The sequence below is a fragment of the Spermophilus citellus genome (assembly GCF_964194105.1).
Source record: "Spermophilus citellus genome assembly, chromosome: 6".
Lineage (NCBI taxonomy): Eukaryota > Metazoa > Chordata > Mammalia > Rodentia > Sciuridae > Spermophilus > Spermophilus citellus.
The window spans coordinates 154063084-154082574 of record NC_138187.1 but is presented as its reverse complement, the minus strand read 5'-3'; the positions used below and the strand labels follow the sequence as shown (position 1 = coordinate 154082574).

Sequence of the window (19491 nt, the reverse complement as noted above, 5' to 3'; positions counted from 1 at the left end):
CATCATGGATTAATTCACTGATTGGGTCAAGGCTCTCAAGACCCAATCATTTCTCTTCTAAACCTTCTTGCATTGTTTCACACATAAACTTTTGGGGGATGCCTCACATCCAAATCATAACAATATACCTCTATTTTAACACTGCATTATTAAAATTAGTCTGTATGGAAAACTGAAAAGATTGTAAGCTCCTTCAGGAACTCTGTGTATCCATATTAACTGGTACAAGAATTTAAAAATATAAAATTTGTCTTTTTTTTTCACTCACCAAGCAGTTTTTCCTTTCTGATCCATTGTCCGACCTTCAGTTTTATTGTTTTTCCTTTGCCCTCTTACTCTATTTAATCTGTGCTGCTTGGCTGTCCAAAACAGTGGCCTCTGAACATTTATTTTATTTTTTATTTTAATTTTCATTAAAAAATTATTCTAATTTTAGTTATACATGACAGTAGAATGCATTTTGACCCATCATACATAAATGGAGTATAATTTCTCATTCTTCTGATTGTACATGATGTAGTGAACATTTTTTTATCATGTAATTCTATAAGCAAAATAATCTTTGTAACTTACAATTTTTAATTTGCCTGCCAGAGTTACTCCATTGACAAGTTTTATATGTCATAAAACTTATGCCAAAAAGTCAAAATGGATAAATAATATTTTCAAATAAGTTTTAATAATAGTTAAAAAACTGGCTGGGTGCAGTGGCCCCACCTGTAATCTCAGATTACACCTGTAATCTCAGTGGCCCCAGAGGCTGAGACAGGAGGATCTCGAGTTCAAAGCCAGCCTCAGCAATGGCGAGGTGCTAAGCAACTGAGTGAGACCCTGTCTCTGAATAACATACAAAATAGGGCTGGGGATGTGGCTTAATGGTCAAGTGCCCCTGGGTTCAATCCCCAGTACCAAAAAAAAAAAAAAAAAAAAAAAAAAAAAAAAAAACCCAAACTGATGTTATTGAACAGGTTTTATAATTTACATAATTACAAGGTTACTATTTTATTGATAGTTGAAGGTCTGCTTCTAAGTTCAGTTTACTTCAGTAGTTGTTTTAAATGAGTCATTGTTGAAATGATAGTTCACAAAGAGATGAATCTAAACAAATTGCATCATTTAACCCTCGCTTTTCAATTCTATTAATTATGCAATGATTTCTTTTTTAAAAAAATATTTATTTTTTAATTGTAGTTGGACACAATACATTTATTTTATTTATTTTTACGTGGTGCTGAGGATTGAACCCAAGGCCTCTCACACATGCTAGATGAGCACTCTACCCCTGAGCCATGACCCCAGCCCTAGAATGGTTTCTTCTTAATTGACTAGTAAAATTTTCCTTCTATCAAGTCACAGTTCCTTTTGCAAACACTAGACAATGTAGCATTTCTATATCCCAGTTAATCAAAATATTTTATTTGTAAGATTTTAAAAAAATATTTTTTAGTTGTAGTTGGACACAATATCTTTATTTATTTAGTTTTATGTAATGCTGAGGGTGGAACCCAGGGCCTTGCATGTCCTAGGCGAGTACTCCACCGCTGAGCCGCAATCCCAGTCCTTATTTGTAAGTTTTTATAACAGATTAGAACTTTATTTCTATATTTTTAAAAATTTTAGTTGTATGGACATGATACCTTTATTTTATTTACTTATTTTTTATGTGGTGCTGAGAATTGAACCAGCCTTACATGTGTTAGGCAAGCATTCCACCACTGAGCTACAATCCCAGCTCTACTTCTAGATTTTTAAATATATGCTTTGAGACTTTTAAAATATGATTTATGTATCATTTTCAGCAACATATTTGCACCTCCCTGAGTGGCAGGGAGGAATGGGGGAGGTGCTGGGGAGTGATGTTGGCCAAATTATATTGTTATATCGTGTACATGTTCAAATATGTAAACCACAAATCCCATCAACATATACAACTACCATGAACCAATAAAAACACGTAAAAAGAAAAGATGATGTCATTAAAAGTGGCCATGCATTTGATGTTGACATTGTGATCTATGTTTAGTTCACTCTGTACCCGCAGATGTCATATATCATTGTCTCCCTCAATTAAAAACCCTACAGCATCCTCATGAGTTTTCTGTGGAGCGCTGGAATGTCTTGGTGCACCGAAGGAAACTTGGGAACTGCAGCTTTAAGGTGCTAGTATCCTTGCCAACCTAAAGAATAAGAGACTAGTTTAATGTAGGATAGTGCAGAAGAAAAGGGGGTTACACTAGATAAGTGGTGATTATTTGAGTTCCTTAAGAATCATTGGATTGTTGAAACTTGAACAGAGGTATGATCATTTCTGTTTTTAAATGTGGTATAATTTTTACCGTTTTTATTTAAAATGGGTCATTTGTATTATGATAATTTTTAACAGATGGATGAGTTGCACATTTCTATGGTCCAGTGGATGGTAAATATGCTGATTATAATGGTTCCTGACTTTACTGACCAAAACACTCTTCCAAAATTGGAGGAGGAAAGTGCTGAGAAACGAAATATAAGAGTTATGCAGTTGGAGCTAGATGCGACTGCACTGGCAAGAAAGTTGTCCCAGTACTCCACCTATTTGAACAGGTAAAACTGTCTGGTTATTTTATTGCTGCTCATTTAAAAATTAAATATACAGAAGGCAGACAAGAAGGACAGCAAAGTAGCAGCAGTAGGGGTTATTTTAAAATCTTCAAAGAAATACTATTTTAATTTCTCATCTGACTTCGACACTCTGCCCAGTTGAGATATGAGATTTTGGTGTTCTCTCCTAGCCTATTGGAATTCTTTTAGAAACAATGTTAGCATAGGAAGGATGAGAACTGTGTTTGTATGAGGGTGAGAATTAGTTTAAAATAAAAAGATCAATTTGCTTGTCTAAGTAAGATACACCTTGCATTAAATGCACATGAGACATTTAAAGAAGCTTGTGATTTTTGTGTAATTCCCTGCAAAATTGGATGTATGCTTTTGAATGTTTGACTAAATGCCACAAAATATCTCTTAAAAATGAAAAAAATATTGTTATATCTGAAAAACTAGAAAAGTCACATCAAATAAAGTTGAGGTATAATCTGTTAACTACAATGAAGATGGTCACAATGGTTATTTGAACTTTGGGAAGTAGCTCTTACAGTCTAGTCAGAGTTTTCCTTCAATTTAAGTTTGCCAATGTACCAGGATGAAAGAAGTAGAGGAGAGGAAGAGGAAAATGGTGAAAAATTTAGGAAGGGACAAAATGTTCTTCTTGGTGAGCCTGTAGCTGTATTACTATGGTTAACTCCCACTGTATCTGGATTTTAAACACTTAGTGGAACCAATAACAAATAGTTCACCCTAAAAATATTTGTTAACTTCCCATTACTATAATGAAATGCCTGAGATAATTAACATATAAATAGAAAAGGTTTATATTGGCTCATGGTTTTAGAGGTGGCTCATACCTGTAATTCCAGCTACCCAGGAGACTAAGGTAAGTTTACAGTTCATGGCCCCAGTACTTTGGATCTGTGGCGAGGTGGCATGTCAATCATTGTAAGAGAGCATGGTAGAACAAAACTGCTCACTCATGAGCCAAACAGCAGAAGAGGAAGAGGAAAAGAAAGAGACTGAGGTTCCACAATCCCCTCCAAGAGCACATCACCAGTGACCTAAGGACCTCCCCTGAGGCCCCACCTCCTGAAAGTTCCACCACCTCCCAATAGTACCACCTTGGAGACCAAGTGTTAACACATGGGCCTTTGGGGGGATACTCATCTAAACCATAGAACTGAGTGTGACTTTTCCTTTCCCCTGTACTTTGTTTTGTGGATATTATTGTTTGGTTTGGTTTGGTTTTTTGCAGTTGTTGTAAAGGGATGGTAACAGCAATGGCTCTGACTCAAGCAGCACAGTCACAAAGTAATCCTGCTAAGGAGCTTCGGGAGCTGGATAGGATGAAGGTAATACTACTTTCTTCCACTTTGTTTTGAAGATATCCAACGACTCAAGGGTGTGCACCTTGTAGCCTCTCCTTTCAACCTCATCCTATCTCCAGGCAATATCTGGTCCACTTTTTAACACCAAAGATTATTTTTCATTTTCTAGAATTTATGTTAATGGAATCATATAGAATATAATTTTTTTGGTCTGACTTTTTTGACTAAACATTTATTTTGATATTTATACATGTTGCTTTTATCTAAAGTTGATACTTTTTAGTGCTAGTTAACATATAATAAAACACATATACACACATATATATTTTGTTATAGGGATATACATAATTTATTTATCCATTATCTATTGGTGGGCATTTGAATTGTTTCTAATGTTTTATTATTAAAAGCAAAGTTTCAGTGCATATGTGTACATGTCTTTGAATAGACTTTTATCCCCATTTCTCTTCGGTAATATCTAAGAATGGAATGTGTGAGTTTTCTGGAGTGGCTAAAGCATTCAGCAGTGAATGAGCGTCTCGGTTGCTTTATATACTTACTGACACTTATAATTATCAGTCTTTTAATTTTCTGACATTTTAATTAGGTGGGTAGTGATATGTTACTGTGGTTTTAATTTTCATTTCCTTAATGGCATTTCTTTTGCTTATTTTTCATCTTTACATTGTCTGTCATGAAATATATGTTCAAATCTTTGGCCCAGTAATGGCTTGTTTGTTTAATCATTATTGAGTTTTAGGGGTTCTTTATATATTATAAATACCAAGTGGGTTTTTTTTTGCCAGATATATGATTTTATAATATTTTCTCCCAGTCTGTGATTTTTTTATTTCCTTCTCTTAATAGTGACTGAAAGATGGGAAGTTCTTAATTTTGATGAAGTTCAAGCAATTTTTTTTCTTCTATGGATCTAGCTTTTGGTATTATACTTAAGGAAATTTTTGTATAACATCCCAAAGATTTTCTTCCTATTTTTTTTCTAGAAGTTTTATAGTTTTAGACTTTATACTAAGGTCTATGACTCATTTTGAGTTGAAATATTTTCATATATGATTCCAGGTATGGATCGAAGTTCTTTTTGGAGCATTTGGATATCTAATTGTTTGGGAACCATTTGTTGAAAAGACTGTCCTTTTTTCTCTATCAAGATGCCTTTGCATCTTTGTTAAAAAATCTATTGATCATATGTAAGATGCCCTTTATTAGATTGAGAAAGTTCCTTTTATTCCATGTTTACTGAATATTTTTTTCAGTCAGGAAAGGATATTGAATTTCATCAAGTTCTTTCTCTACATCAATTTGGGATGACCTTGAGTTGCCTTTTTAGTCTGTTGAATTACATTGATTGACTTTTAAAACTTGAATGTCAAAGTGACTTTTAATTACTGGAATAAACTCTACTTGATCATGAGGTATTATCATCCTTCTATGTATCACAAATTCAATTAATTAAAATTTTGTTTAGATTTTTTACATTGATGTTCACAGGGATGTTGATTACATACATTGTCTTGTAATGTATTTGGTTCTGATACCAGGGTAATACTGGCTTATTATTCAGGGTAATGAGTTGAGAAGTATCTCTTACATTTCTATTTTATTGAACAATTTGTTCAGAATTGAATATTATTTCTGCCATGAAAGTTTGATAGAATTCACCAAGAGGCCCCCAAATTTTAAAGATTTTAAAAGACAGTATCTCCAAGATCTTGGGGTAGAAAATATTTTAAATTTTATTTTTATCAAAATAAAAAAGCACTAAAAGAAAAGATTATAATTTGATTATCTTAAATTTAAGAACTTCTAAAAAATGTCTCAAAACCAGAAACAAGCCACAGATTGGAAGAATACATTTGCAACACCTATAACTGATAAAAGACAAGTATCCTGAATATGAAATGGCCTTCTGTGATCAATAATATGAAAATAACCCCATAGAAAAAAGTGGACAAAATTTGAACGTATACTTCACAAAAGATAAAATCCAATTGGCTAACATTTGAAATGATGCCTCAATTTCACAAGTGATCAGGGAAACATAAATTAATATCAATTGCTTACCTATCAAATTGGTAAAACATACAAAATTTGACAATGCAGAAGTGTTAACAAGAATGGGGTAAACAACAGGTACTCTGGACACTGCCTGTAAAAATGTAAATGTATGTGTCCCATTTGGAAATCAGTGGGCGTTACTTGTTAAAAGTTGGATTCCCACACCCAGGAACGTAACATTTCTATTTGTATATCTATAATAACTTGAGAAGATTTTGCAACAAATTCACTAGACTGGGAGACATATTTGAGAATATCCTTAGTAGTATCTCCAAAGTAGAAACAGTTCAAATATCCATAAACAGCGAATGGATAATATTACCGGTATGCGATAACTGGCATATAGAATGCAAGTAATTTTCTGTTCTTCACCTTGTGCTGTTTAAATGAATGTTCTTATTAAATGGCATGTATGTGTGTTATGCTTTTTTTATGTATGATCAAGTTCACAGTTTTTAAACAGTGTATTATTAAAAATTATGTACATCTTAATCTCAATGACTTGGGAGGCTGAGGCAGAAAGATCACAAGTTCAAAGCCAGCCTCAGCAATTTAGTCAGGCTGTAAGCAACTTAGTAAGACCCTATCTCAAAATAAAAAAGGATTGGGATGTGGCTCAGTGGTTAAGTGCTCTGGGGTCAATTCCTGGTACGAAAAAAATTATATGTGTGTGTTTTGCGCGCGCGCGCACACGCACACACTCATACATTATGTACACTATCTTGCTAGCAAGCTTTTAAGTCTCTAGGAGATGGAGACTTTGTAGGAGAATATAAAATAAATAGCACTAATTCTGGAAGGAGAAAAGTGGCCAATTTTCAGAGAAGAAATTGATGCATTAAGTTTAAAAAAATAAAGAAATTACCTGGACTCTGTAGACACTGTTTTTAGACTTTGAAGGAGCAAGGGTAATCCCTGTGATATATAAACAATTTAGGAATATAGATAATGATTAAAAGATTTCCCAGTTTATTTCATATTGCTAGCAATGTTCTTTTAAAAAATCCCAATAAGTATAGAGGAAATAAGCCTCATAAATATGGATGCTAAGTCCAAATTTAAAATAGCAAATTTCATTTAGCAGAAAGTTAAAAAAAGAAAATGCTGTGTGTGAACAATTAGTGTCAGAGAGGGAAACTCCTTGAAAGTGTTTTCCTCTAGGTGTGTTTCACTTCTTATCTGGGAGTTGAATCAAACATATCTCTTTCAGTTCTGGTTCTGAGAAGCTTCAGGGTGTTCTTCGCAACAGACTGATGTGCCCCTGAACCGAGTAGCCCCTTGGAGCTTGCCATCCTCACTGCACATCTAAAAATGTGCTTGGATCTTTTTAGGCTTGCTACAACCAGCCCTACCAGTACCCACCCTCAGAAATGATGGAAATTCCGATTTTGGCAGGATGGATGTGCCATGAATAGTGGTGGAGATCCACGGTCAGCTCCATGTCATACTTAATTATTACTTATTTAAAAGGAGGTAGAACTCTGTGTGGTGAGACCATGTTTCCAGATAAATGCAATTTTAGAATAAGATCTTCAGGACGCTTTGGTGTATACTTCCCTATTAAAGTTAAGGCAATAGCAATATGAGGGATACTATAGTGAGGGGCCATTCCTGAGGGGACCTGGGGACCTGCGGACCTGCATTCTGTAAAACCATCTGTATTCGATCTTGTGAAAGCACTGTACTATGGGCCATTCATTGCCCATTCCACCCCAGGCCCTGATCAAAGGCCCATGACCTCATCATCTCTCTGAGGATCCACATTTCCCATCAGTACTGCTTAGGTCCTCTGTTAAGCTCTTTATCACTAACCCTTTACAAATGATCTCTGATAAATTAGGAGAATATTATCAGATGAATGAGAATCTACTCTTATATCAGAAATAAGATTCTAACTAATCCCATGCTTGGACCTTTTTTCTCTAAAACAATATGTGCCCCGTATTTAATTCTGCAGCTGAGGTCTTTCAGGATATATAAAACTATTTAGGGGGCTAAGCAGACCTCTACTTCTCTTGGAGTGCTTTAGCACTCTAAAATGAGTGGCTAGTTCCAGTTTTTACTTTTTATTTTTTTAGTTGTAGATGGACACAATACCTTTATTTTATATGTTTATTTTTATGTGGTGCCTGGATCAAACCTAGTGTCTCCCACATGCTAGGCAAGTGCCCTATCACTGTGCCACTTCCCCAGCCCTAGTTCCAGTTTTATTGAAGTTATCTTAGTTTCAAATTCATTAGTGTCATCCCATGATCTCCTAGACGACCTCTATGGTATGTGAATCTTTGTGACATCAAGTTCTGGGGACTCAGATGGCCCCATCTATATCCCATGAGGTGAAGAGTAAAAGATGGTCTTCTGGAGAAGCCTTGTCTAATGTGGGTAATGTGGGTATACAGTGATGCTGTGGGCATCACCTTCTAGCATTTTAAGATGTTTTTTCTAGCATTTTAAGAAGCTATGTTCTAGGGTTGGGGATGTGGCTCAAGCGGTAGTGCGCTCGCCTGGCATGCGTGCGGCCCGGCACCACGTACAAACAAAGATGTTGTGTCCGCCGAAAACTAAAAAAATGAATAAATAAATATTCAAAAATTCTCTCTCTCTCTCTCTCTCTCTCTCTCTCTCTTAAAAAAAAAAAAAAAAGAAGCTATGCTCTAGACCATCATCTTGAAAACCTACTAAAGGCTATTATTAGGATAACTAGTGATAGTTTTCCAAAGTCTAATGTTTTGAGAATTCCTTTCCAATAAAGGAGATTCACATGATTCTGGACAGAGTTCTGAAGTGGGAAGGCTTCTAAGTAAAGTTTTGGAGTTTTACTCCACTTTTCGGGCAAAACAGCCTACATAAAACACAAAATTTCAAAAAGAAATGGGTAATTCTCTAGTTCTCCAAGATTACTAAGTCAGTCTAGTGACTAATGACCGTATTTACCTCCCAACTGATCCTGGCATATCTTGATCCAGTCTTGACCTCTCACAGTTGAGCTCCAGTTAAATTCAGGAGACCATTTTCCTGGAGGGCTCAGTCCCAGGATCCTTGCCTTTGTGTCTGTTTTCTTTCTTTTTTCTTTTTTTTAGCTGTAGATGGACACAATATCCTTATTTATTTTTATGTGGTACTGAGGATCGAACCCAGTGCCCCACAAGCCTCAGCCCTTGTGCCTGTTTTCTGAAAGGAGCTGGTCTCTGTATATCACCTACTCCACTTAGTAATGACAATTGTTTGTCCTTAAGGTTTCATTTGAAGCTTGGAGGCATTAAAGTGGAGTATTGGCTTCAATAAAAGTATACTGGTACTGTGCAACCGGGAGTAACAGCTAAAAACATGGAAAGAGTCCCTAGATAGATAGATATCATTTAAAGTGCTTTAGGTTTGCTGGCCACTTGTAATCCCAGTGGCTCAGGAGGCTAAGACCAGGAGTATTGTGAATTCAGAGTCAGCCTCAGCAAAAGCGAGATGCTAAGCAACTCAGTGAGACCCTGTCTCTAAATAAAGTATAAAATAGTGCTGGGGATGTTGGCTCAGTGGTCGAGTTCAATCCCCAGTACCACCCCCTCCCAATAAATAAAAGAGTGCTTTAGGTTAACTATCTTTAATGTTCCAGTACCTACAATTAGAGTCACTTATAATCCTGGAGTTGGTTGTAGCCAGAAGTCAGTTTTAAGAGCTCCAACTAAAAGTCCTCAATTTCCTTGGTATTAGCAGGTATTTCTCTCCCATTCTTAGGTGCTAGACTTTTTTACCCATCCTAGCCTGATGAAAGATAACTTAGAGATCCTTCCAGATCACCTGCTCTTTGCTCAGATCATGATTTCCTCCATGCCATTCTTACCCATCTCTGCCCCTCTGTAATCTATAAAGGCCATTCATCTTGGGCTGCAGTTGCCTCCTTTATGTCACCCAAGAAACTTCTAGTTCCAGGATTTGGTCCTCCAAAAGGAGTATGACTTTGAAGAGTAGTACTAGAAACCTGCTTCTCATGATGTTCCACCAGGTAAATTCAAGAAAGTTCCAGCTTTCCCTATTTGTACCCATAAAAGACTATCTCCTACAGCTTTCTGTTTCTCCTTTTTTTTTTGACCAACAAAAATGGGCTTAATATTTAGGATCACATCTTTCTTCTTAAATCCTCCTTCACCCCAGGAAGTAAATTTTAGTCCTTTGGCTTTTTACCAAAAGCATTTATTAACACAGTGCTGAATCAGATTTTATTATTAATTAAATAGGAAAGCATTCATGGAAAGAGATTTGTGTTTATTGATTAGGCATCCAAGCTACCTTCCCCCTATACCTCATAAAGGGTGATGTTGAAGATTTTGAAGGAAAACCTGCTTAAATCTGGAAAACTTAACTCTACAGATCACTGTAAAACTTTTATTAAAAACTCCTAATGATTTTCCCCCATCAAAAGTCATCTTACAAAAATATTTTCAATGTCTCAGAAGTTTGTAAGAGAATGACTAGGATCTGCTTCATAGTATGTACATTCAATAAGAGAATGGTGAATTAACTCTGAAGAAATAAAAATTTTTAAATGCCATTAATTTTTTTTAAGAATTAATAAACACAGCTGGGCATAGTGGCATGCCTATAATCTCTGCAATTTGGGAGGCTGAGACAGGAAGATCACAAGTTCAAGGCCAACCTCTGCAAATTGGTGAGAACCTGTCTCAAAATAAAAAATTAAAAAAGGGAGTAAGGCTGCAGCCCCCGAGCTGCCCGGCTCCCTTGGCCCCTTCTCCTTCTCCTCTCTGCCTTTCTGCTTTGCTTCTCCCCCGCAGTCTTTCCTCCCATGCTCAGTCCCTAAATCTAGATCTCAATTTCTTTCCCCCACCCCGCCCGCTCTCCCGCGTGTCCAGTACCCGGCCCGCGTGGGCCCCGAGGCACCCCCTCCTCGGGGTCCCGAAGGCCACAGCTGGGCCGCCACTGCCGCCGCTGCCGCCGCCGCCGCCACTTCCCACCGAGCACCATAGAGCAGACTCTTCACCGCGTGAGTGAGCTGCCCAGTAAAATGGAACAGCTGATAAGATGAGTGACAATTTAAAATCTAAGTGATCCAACATGGCGGCGGACGCGGAGAGATCAAGTCTCTAACCCCTTCAGCTGCGCGAACATAGGGAGAAGTAAACTGTCAAAATACTGTTCGCTCAGGACCACTAGGCACTGTTGAGCTGAAGGGGATCCCGGGCAAACAGTCTGCCCCTCTCAGAACACACCGAGCCCGGATTGGGCTGCATTCTAGTTCTGGTTCGCCTGCTTCTCGTGACTCAGCACTAATGATCCCACTGAAATAACTAGTCGGCCCACCTGAACTCACAGAGGTAAAAGCCAACTGAGCATGATAGTCAGACCCAGGATATCCCTCTGCTGACAACAGAGGTCCCTTGCACCAGCTACCAGGGGAGTTGCTACCTGAGGGCAAACAAATTCACTGGGGGTCCTCAGCCCCAAGCCCTACAAACTTAGGGTCTGAGGGAGGCAAACAGAAAGGGTGTGCCCAGGCATCCATGGAAACAGGGCTCCCAGGAGCAGCAGACCCGGCGTGTAGCCAGTATTGTGGTGAGCGTCACAGGTGAGCGGGGCCTGGCTTGAGGAACCACAAGAGAAGGCCCTAGGCACTCAGGATTGGAGACCCGCAGAGTCTGGGAAGAAGAGCTGAGGCACAGTGATTGGTTCCCACCCATCAAGAAGAGAAGCCTGGCCCAGTGGGCATAGCTCCACCTACTGGAAGAGAAGTTAATTGAGCTCTATGACTGCATTTATTATTATTATTATTTTTTAATGATTATTATTGGTATTTTTTTTTAATTTTATTTTCACTTTTTGTTGTTGATGTTGTTGTTGTTCTTCAACTTCCTTATTAATGGTTTCAATTTTTTTTAATTCTTTTATTTCTATTATTATTACTATTATTTTTTAAACTTTAATTTCCATTTGTTTATTATCATTATAATTTTTTTTTCTTTTGGTTTTAAATTTTTATTTTTTCGTTTTTTCTTTCTTTTCACTTTTTTTCTTTTGTCTTTTCATTTCTTTTCAATTTTCTTATTCCCCCTTTCTTGAATTCTACCTGCCTACACTCACTCTCTTTAGTGACTTCTTCCCTTCCCTTCTAATACCTCTCCTCCAAAGCATCAAATAAATTTATAAGAGTAAACAGTAACTCAGCAGTCAAACAGAACAAGAAGTATCATGAGCATAAAAAAGCAAGGAAGAAAAGGAGTACAAACAATGAAGGACAGCCTAAATATTCAGGAGGACCTGGAGTCATCAGAAAAATGGCCATATAAAGAACTCAAGGAACACCTTAGACAGATGGAAAGGAACCTTAAAGATCACATTGAAAATGAATTACATAAACAGATAAAAGAAGAAGTTAAGCATCTTTATCAGGAGATAGAGATTATAAAAAAATCAAACAATAATTCTAGAAATGAAGGAAACGATAAACCAAATTAAAAACTCAATCGAGAGTATCACTAACAGAGTGGAGCAAGTAGAAGCCATAACGTCAGATAATGAAGACAAAATATATCATCTTGAAAAGAGTCTAGCCAACTCAGATAGGCTGGTAAAAAATCACGAGAAAAACATCCAAGAGATTTTGGATAACTTAAAAAAACCAAACTTACGAGTCATCGGGATAGAGGAAGGCACAGAGATTCATACCAAGGGAATGAGTAACCTGCTGAATGAAATAATTACAGAAAACTTTCCAGAAATAAAAAAGGAAACAGATATACAAATTGTAGATGCATACAGGACACCAAGCACACAAAATCACAGTAGACCAACACCAAGACACATTGTTATGAAGATATCCAATATACAGAACAAAGAGAAAATATTAAAAGCTACAAGAGAAAAGAGGCAGATTACATTTAGGGGTAAACCAATAAGGTTAACAACGGATTTTTCATCACAGACGCTGAAAGCGAGAAGATCCTGTACCTCCTTGCATTTTCATAATTAAAATCTGTCATTGTCCATATAACAAAAACATGGTAATATATATAATTTCCAGTATTAATAAAGTTTATATTTTAAAAACTCTTGTATTTCTATTTAATTTTATCCAATGATATATAGAAAATAAATAAATAAATAAAGGGTTAGGGAATATAGCTCAATTGTAAAGCCGCCCTGGGTTAAATTTTAAGCATGCCCCTGCCCAAAATATAAAATTAAATTAACTAATGCTTTTGTTCTAGGTATAAGAAAGAAGGTAAATAATATATTCATCAAATGTTATAGCTGGAAGAATCCTTAAAGGTAGTGGTGGAATGGAGGCTTACATGGGTTTAAAAAGAGCTGATTGTACACCTAGTGACAACATTTGGAATTGATGAATATCATGGAAATTATGATGGTGGGAGCATTCATATCATGGGAATCAGCATTTGCTACAAATCAGGGCTTCCCACCCCCAAGATGGTTGTTAAACATTTTCTAGCTCATGAATGTATAAGGGTCACCTAGAATAAACCACCAACTTCATTTTTTAAAAATAGATGAGGACTATGAAGCATCTACTCAAGAACTCACAACTAATTAGGTAAAGTTAGGAGTAAAACCCAATACTTATCATCTGCCTTGTCCAGTTCTTTTGGTGATATGCAATAAGACATCATCCTAAACCATTGAATTCAGAAAGTAAGCATCTGTCCTGTGTTAGGTTTATGTCACTATGACCAAAATGTCCAACAAGAACAACTTAGAGGAGGGAAAGTTTATTTTGGGCTCATGATTTTAGAGGTTCATCCATAGTTGGCCAGTTTCATTGCTTTGAGATAAGGCAGAACATCACGGCAGAAAGGTGTGGCAGAGGAAAGCTATTCTTAACTATTAATTTTTCTAAATGGGCCATTACCATGACATTTTGATTTTTGAGCCTTTTTTTTTTTTTTTTTTTTTTTTGGTACTAGGGATTGAACCTGGGATGCTTAATCACTGAGCTACATCCCCAGCCTTTTATATTTTTTGAGACAGAGTCTTGTCTCAATCTGGCCTCCAGTTTGTGGTCTTTCTGCCTCAGTCTTCCAAGTAGCTGGGATTACAGGCAGGGGCCACTGTGTCCAACTGTGAGTAATATTTCTATATTGGTTAAAACACAGACAAGGGCTGGGGCTGGGGCTCAGTGGTAAAGCACTTGCCTAGCATGTGAGGCACTGGGTTCAATTCTCAGTACTAATAAAAATAAATATACTGTGTGTTCATTTACAAAAAAAAATTAAAAAAAAACACAACCTAGATTAGAATCCAATTATGCTTTATATATATCCAGGATATTTAACAAGATGTTTAACTGTTATATTCCTCATCTTTAAAAATTGAGGATAAAAATAGTTTGTATGTAAGTGCATGTTATTGTCATGCAATCATTGTTGAACTGGTCACTCACATACAGTTTATCAGGACAGACAATTTAGGGTGTTAGTAGACCCAATAATTCTTCTGCATCTGGTTTTATGGCACATCATTATACCTTATCCTGTTATAAACCTGATCTCAAACTTGGTCAAATAAGAGATACATTCTATGTTCACAGTAAATCGCTTCTGAACCAGTCTTTGAACTGTACTAATACAAATTTAATTGAAGGGAGTTATATTTAGAAGAATTGTACTCAGTTGTTCCTCAGTAGGAGTGAATGACTGAGTTGGTTTAATCTGATATTTTCTGACATAGAAATTTTCTTGTATCTCTTCTCAGAATGAATGTTATGAGTGGATCAACACATGTACTCACCTCCTTTCTCAGATCAAAGGCAGAAAAGTGAAGTTATTGACATCTGAAGAAAAAGAGAAACTACTTGAAGAAGAGGTATTTGTTACATGTTAGCATTATTTCATTTCTTTGATGCCTGGGATCTGTCATTATTTGGGTCATTATTCAGGTCCTTCTTGTATTTCATTAGGTGAGTTTCAAGCAACTTTTTCCACTGAGTATTGCAAATCCTCATTTTTACTCTATCAGAAGAGAATTTGATCAAGAGCATTGGCAACTTTTCTCCCTTTTAAGGAAGAAAATCACCTACCCAAACATCTTGCCTCACTTTGTTGGCAGGTGGTTTTTAAAAAATTTGTTCTTTTTAGGTATACATGACACAGAGTATATTTTGACACGTTGTACATACATGGAGAATAACTTATTCTAATTAGGATTCCATTCTTGTGGTTGTACATGATGTGGAGTTACACAGGTCGTGTGTTTATATTCAAGGTTAAGAAAGTTATGTCCAGTTAATTCTACTGTCCTTATTTTCCCCTCCCCCTCCCCTTCCCTTCATTCCCCTTTTGCTGGTATGTGGAAGTTAACCCACAACAAGGGAAGGTGGGGAGGGGAAGAATAGAAGTCCATTGGATTAGACAAATGGCAGGTAATTTTTTAATCCTACTTCATAAGGGAAGAATGGCTTCCAAGTACAAGCTCCCTGCTACTTCCTCAGATGCCTGCTTGTGTATTCACCCTTCTATCTCTCCAGCCTTAGTCTTTCCACCTGGTTACTTTTTCCTTTGGACATTTAATCTCATGTCCAAAGTCTTCTCTCTTTTCTATCTATCTTTAGTATCTTTCTCTCTAATGGTTCCATTTTATCTATCTAAAAACAACCTATAGGGGCTGGGGATGTGGCTCAAGCGGTAGCGCGCTCGCCTGGTATGCGTGCGGCCCGGGTTTGATCCTCAGCACCACATACCAACAAAGATGTTGTGTCCGCCGAGAACTAAAAAATAAATATAAAAAAAAAATTATAAAAAAAAATAAAATAAAAACAACCTATAAACATGGCTCATTTTTCCCATTTTTTAGAATCCCATCACAATCACTTTAATTAAAACTCTAAAACTACTTGAAGGTCATCAGTGATTTTTTATTGCCTTGTCAAAGTATCTCTAATCCCATTTGCTTTTGGCGAACACTGTTAGAACATTATTCTTTCTATTAAACTAAATATAATATGCCTACTTTATCTTTTTCTACCCACAGGTCCTAATTCAGTCTTTTGGGTTAATGTAAATAAGGTGGCTTTGCCTTTCACATTACAGTATTCCCAGCATTTGAAAACAACCACATCCACTTAAGTCTGTTTCTGGATTTTCTATCCTTACCCATTGCTTTTTTCTATTTATGGGTCATTACCACAGCATTTTAATTTTTGAGGCTTTCTGATATATTTTCATATCTGGTAGGGCCAATCATTCTCATTGATCTTTTTTTCCAAGTATTTTTTTTTTTTTGCTTTTCTTGCTTATTTATTCTTCTGTATAATTTTATCATTGAGCTCTAGAAAAATATGATTTTTTTAAAAACTGAGAATATTAAATTTATATATTAACTTAGAACACATGTTTATGATGTTGGATTGTTTTAACCAAGAACATGGGATATAGGATGTCTATTTTTATGCCTTTGAGGTGAGTTCTTTATTTTGCCCAACCTCTTTTTATAACTAACTTACTGTCTTACTGTCCTAAACCCTTATCCTTGCACCACTTTGCAAGTTTGACTTTAGAATATGATTTACTTTCTTGGCTTTAACTAAGTCATATAACTGTCAAATATCTATCTTTAGCTCAAATACCTCCATATTTTCAGGTATTTACTGGATATATAAACTCAGATATCTCAGCAATACCTCAGACTCATATAGCCTAACCTGAACTCGTCCCTCTCCAAACCTGTTTATCCATCTTTGTTCATTATCTCTGAATGGCATCATCATCTATCTAGTGGCCTAAATTATAAACCATGTGTCATTCAAGATGCACCTTTTCCCTAATCATCCAATGTCCATCTTTTTTTAAAAAATATTTTTTAGTTGTAGTTGGATGCTGCCCCTCACCTGCGAGGGCAGCTGATCTTCAGGTCGCTCCTGTGAATTTCCAGGGACACCAAATAAAACACAGACACACACTTTACCTTTAAACAAGCTTCAGGATGGCTCCTCCGATCTCAGCCTCAAGCTCCCCAAATGGGAGAGCCAGGAAAAGTCACAAGAGGCTGGCGAGAGAGAGCAAGCATGTCTGGAAATGGGCTTTTATTGGGGGGACCCTTGTTCTTAGAAAGTTCCATCCAAAAAAGGTCAGGAGGGGCAGGGTTACAAAGGACAGGCGAGTGTAATTCGACCCAAGGAGCTGCAGGGCTTCCAGAACCCTGGCAATGTCCAGGTCACTACGAGATGTAGTGATGGTCAAAGCCTCTCTGGGGGCGGGGAAAACATGAATCATTCAGAGTGGCCTCCCACAGTTGGACACAGTACCTTTATTTTATTTATTTAATTTTATATGGTGCTGAGGATCCAACCCAGGGCCTTGCACATGCAAGATGAGCGCTCTACCTCTGAGGCACAACTCCAGCCCCCCATCCTATGTCCATCTTGTCAATCACAAGAGTTACCTCTTAAACATCTTGAGTGCTCTTCCTCTTCATCCCTGCAACCTCTGTTGCTCATTCCTGCTTTCTGTCTTTTTATTCTCCCTTCTCTTTCATTCTCTTCCTCTTTTCCTTTTTTCTTTCTTTCCTTTTTCCTGCCTCATTACTTTCAGGGTAAAATCCAGTTTCCATGGCATGACCATCTAGCCTGTCCTCTATGATTGTTCTTGTCTTCTTACTTACCTCAAATATTCTATTCAATTGAACTACTTTTATTTTCAAACCAGTTATTTACATACAAAATCCTGTGCCCAGAACCTCTTTGTGCTTTCTTCCTTCCTTTTCTTAGGCTACAAGAAAAAACTCAGACATCTCCTCCAGGAAACCTGCTTGACCAACCTTCTCTTTCTCTTGGTCTGCATTAGGTGCTCCCTACTGCATGACTATGGACATCTATAGGATTTGTTGTCCACAAAATTGTAAGCTTCTTTAAGGCAGGGACCTTTCTTACCAACTTTTGTGTTCTTACCAAGGGCTCATTACCCAGTTGCAGAATTAGCACTCAATTAAGATGTATGAATAAATAATGACAGACAGTAAGCCTTGATTATAATATTGTGTCATCACACAGGAAGTTAGCAAAGACTTCATTGAACCTGAAATAGATATAGATAAGCCTTCTAAAGAGGATGAAGAAGAAAGTGAAGAGACTAAGGAATCTCAGGAGAGAGTGGAAGAGGAAGAAGAGAAAGCAGAAGAGGTATGATTATTTGCTGGGGAGTAGTAGTGGGTACCTGTAGTCCCAGCTGCTAGGGAGACTGAGACAGAAGAGTTGTTTGAACCCCCAAGTTCAAAACCAGTCTGGTAAGCATATAGGTTAAGATTATTTCCTTCATCTTTTTAAGAAACAGACATAAGCCCCATGGAAAGTAGAAGTAGACCCTCTAGAGTGACTTCTTCCTTTTTTTCCTCATAGATCTAGCCACACCCACAGACACAATTACCCTGTGTCACTCTGTTTTCCTTTCTAAATCCAGCCTTTGTCCATTAGCTGCATTCATCCCTGTCCTACTAACTGAATGAACAACCTCTTACCCTGGTGCTGTTTCTTTGTCCTTCATTGCCAGATTTTTCAAATAGCAGTTTAAATTCCATATCTCCACTGATTCAGCTCCAACCCCAATCTGCTTTTACCTTTCTCCTGTCCCAGCCCCATATTTCTCCCCATCCTAGTCTCTACCACTGCTGATGCATTTGTAGTTATAAAATCCCTTTGTGGGCATTTGTATTAATATAATAAAAACACAATTGTAACTACCAATTATTGAGTTCCCATCATGAACTCTGCACATTCTTACCTATACGAAACAACATGAAGGTATAACATTATGCTCATTTATAGATAGGAAAATTAAAGCTCTGATAGGTTGACTGTATTACCCTAAACCATATAGCTTTATGGCAGAACAAACATTCAAACCTAGATGAGCCTGGCAGAAGAGCACTTGCGGATTCTAGACTAACTGCTACTGTCTTCAGCTTACATAACTCATAACTGCCCAACACTGTCTCCAGTGCCTTGATTTACTTCCCTAATATTCTCTGCATATAGTTTTAACGTGGCCATGACTCCAGACCTTGTCCTGGGCCTTTTACTCACCTAAGGACAAGACAGAACAAAAATATTGTATAGTACCTAAGTCTCTTTTGACCAGCAGTTTCTGTTATTTCTGGTAAAGTTCTTGGCACATAGAAGGCCAGTACTTTTCCCTTTGTTTACATCATAATAATAATAGCTATTATTATTAATAATAATATTATTTTATAATTATATAATAATTATTATATTTTTATTAATATTATCATTGCCTGTGGACTTCGTTCCGGACTTTTTCTGTTTTATAAGCATCTGTTCAGCCTCCAAATGTCATTTTCCCAGTGAACACTTCTGGGCAGAGTTTCTGGACAGAGTGCAAGCTCCTTTTCCTGGGCGCACACAGCCTTTGGGACACACTTTTATGCTAACAGTAATCATGTTGTGTTTTCTTTGTTTTATTATCTGTCTTCACTGCTATACTGTGAGTTCCTGAGGCCTGGAAGAAATCCTCTGTTTTTCCCATTGGGA

The 19491-nt window shown here is 37.0% G+C and overlaps 1 protein-coding gene across 1 annotated transcript in view; it reads left to right on the top strand.

Annotated features, from left to right (window-relative positions):
- AXDND1 (axonemal dynein light chain domain containing 1) overlaps positions 1 to 19491 on the top strand; it is a 99158-nt gene that overhangs the window by 74336 nt on the left and 5331 nt on the right. Inside the window, exons 19-21 of the mRNA XM_081299384.1 lie at positions 2384 to 2583; positions 3842 to 3938; positions 14706 to 14816. Coding sequence (XP_081155510.1) covers positions 2384 to 2583; positions 3842 to 3938; positions 14706 to 14816 — 408 coding nt within the window. The remainder of the gene's footprint in view (positions 1 to 2383; positions 2584 to 3841; positions 3939 to 14705; positions 14817 to 19491) is intronic.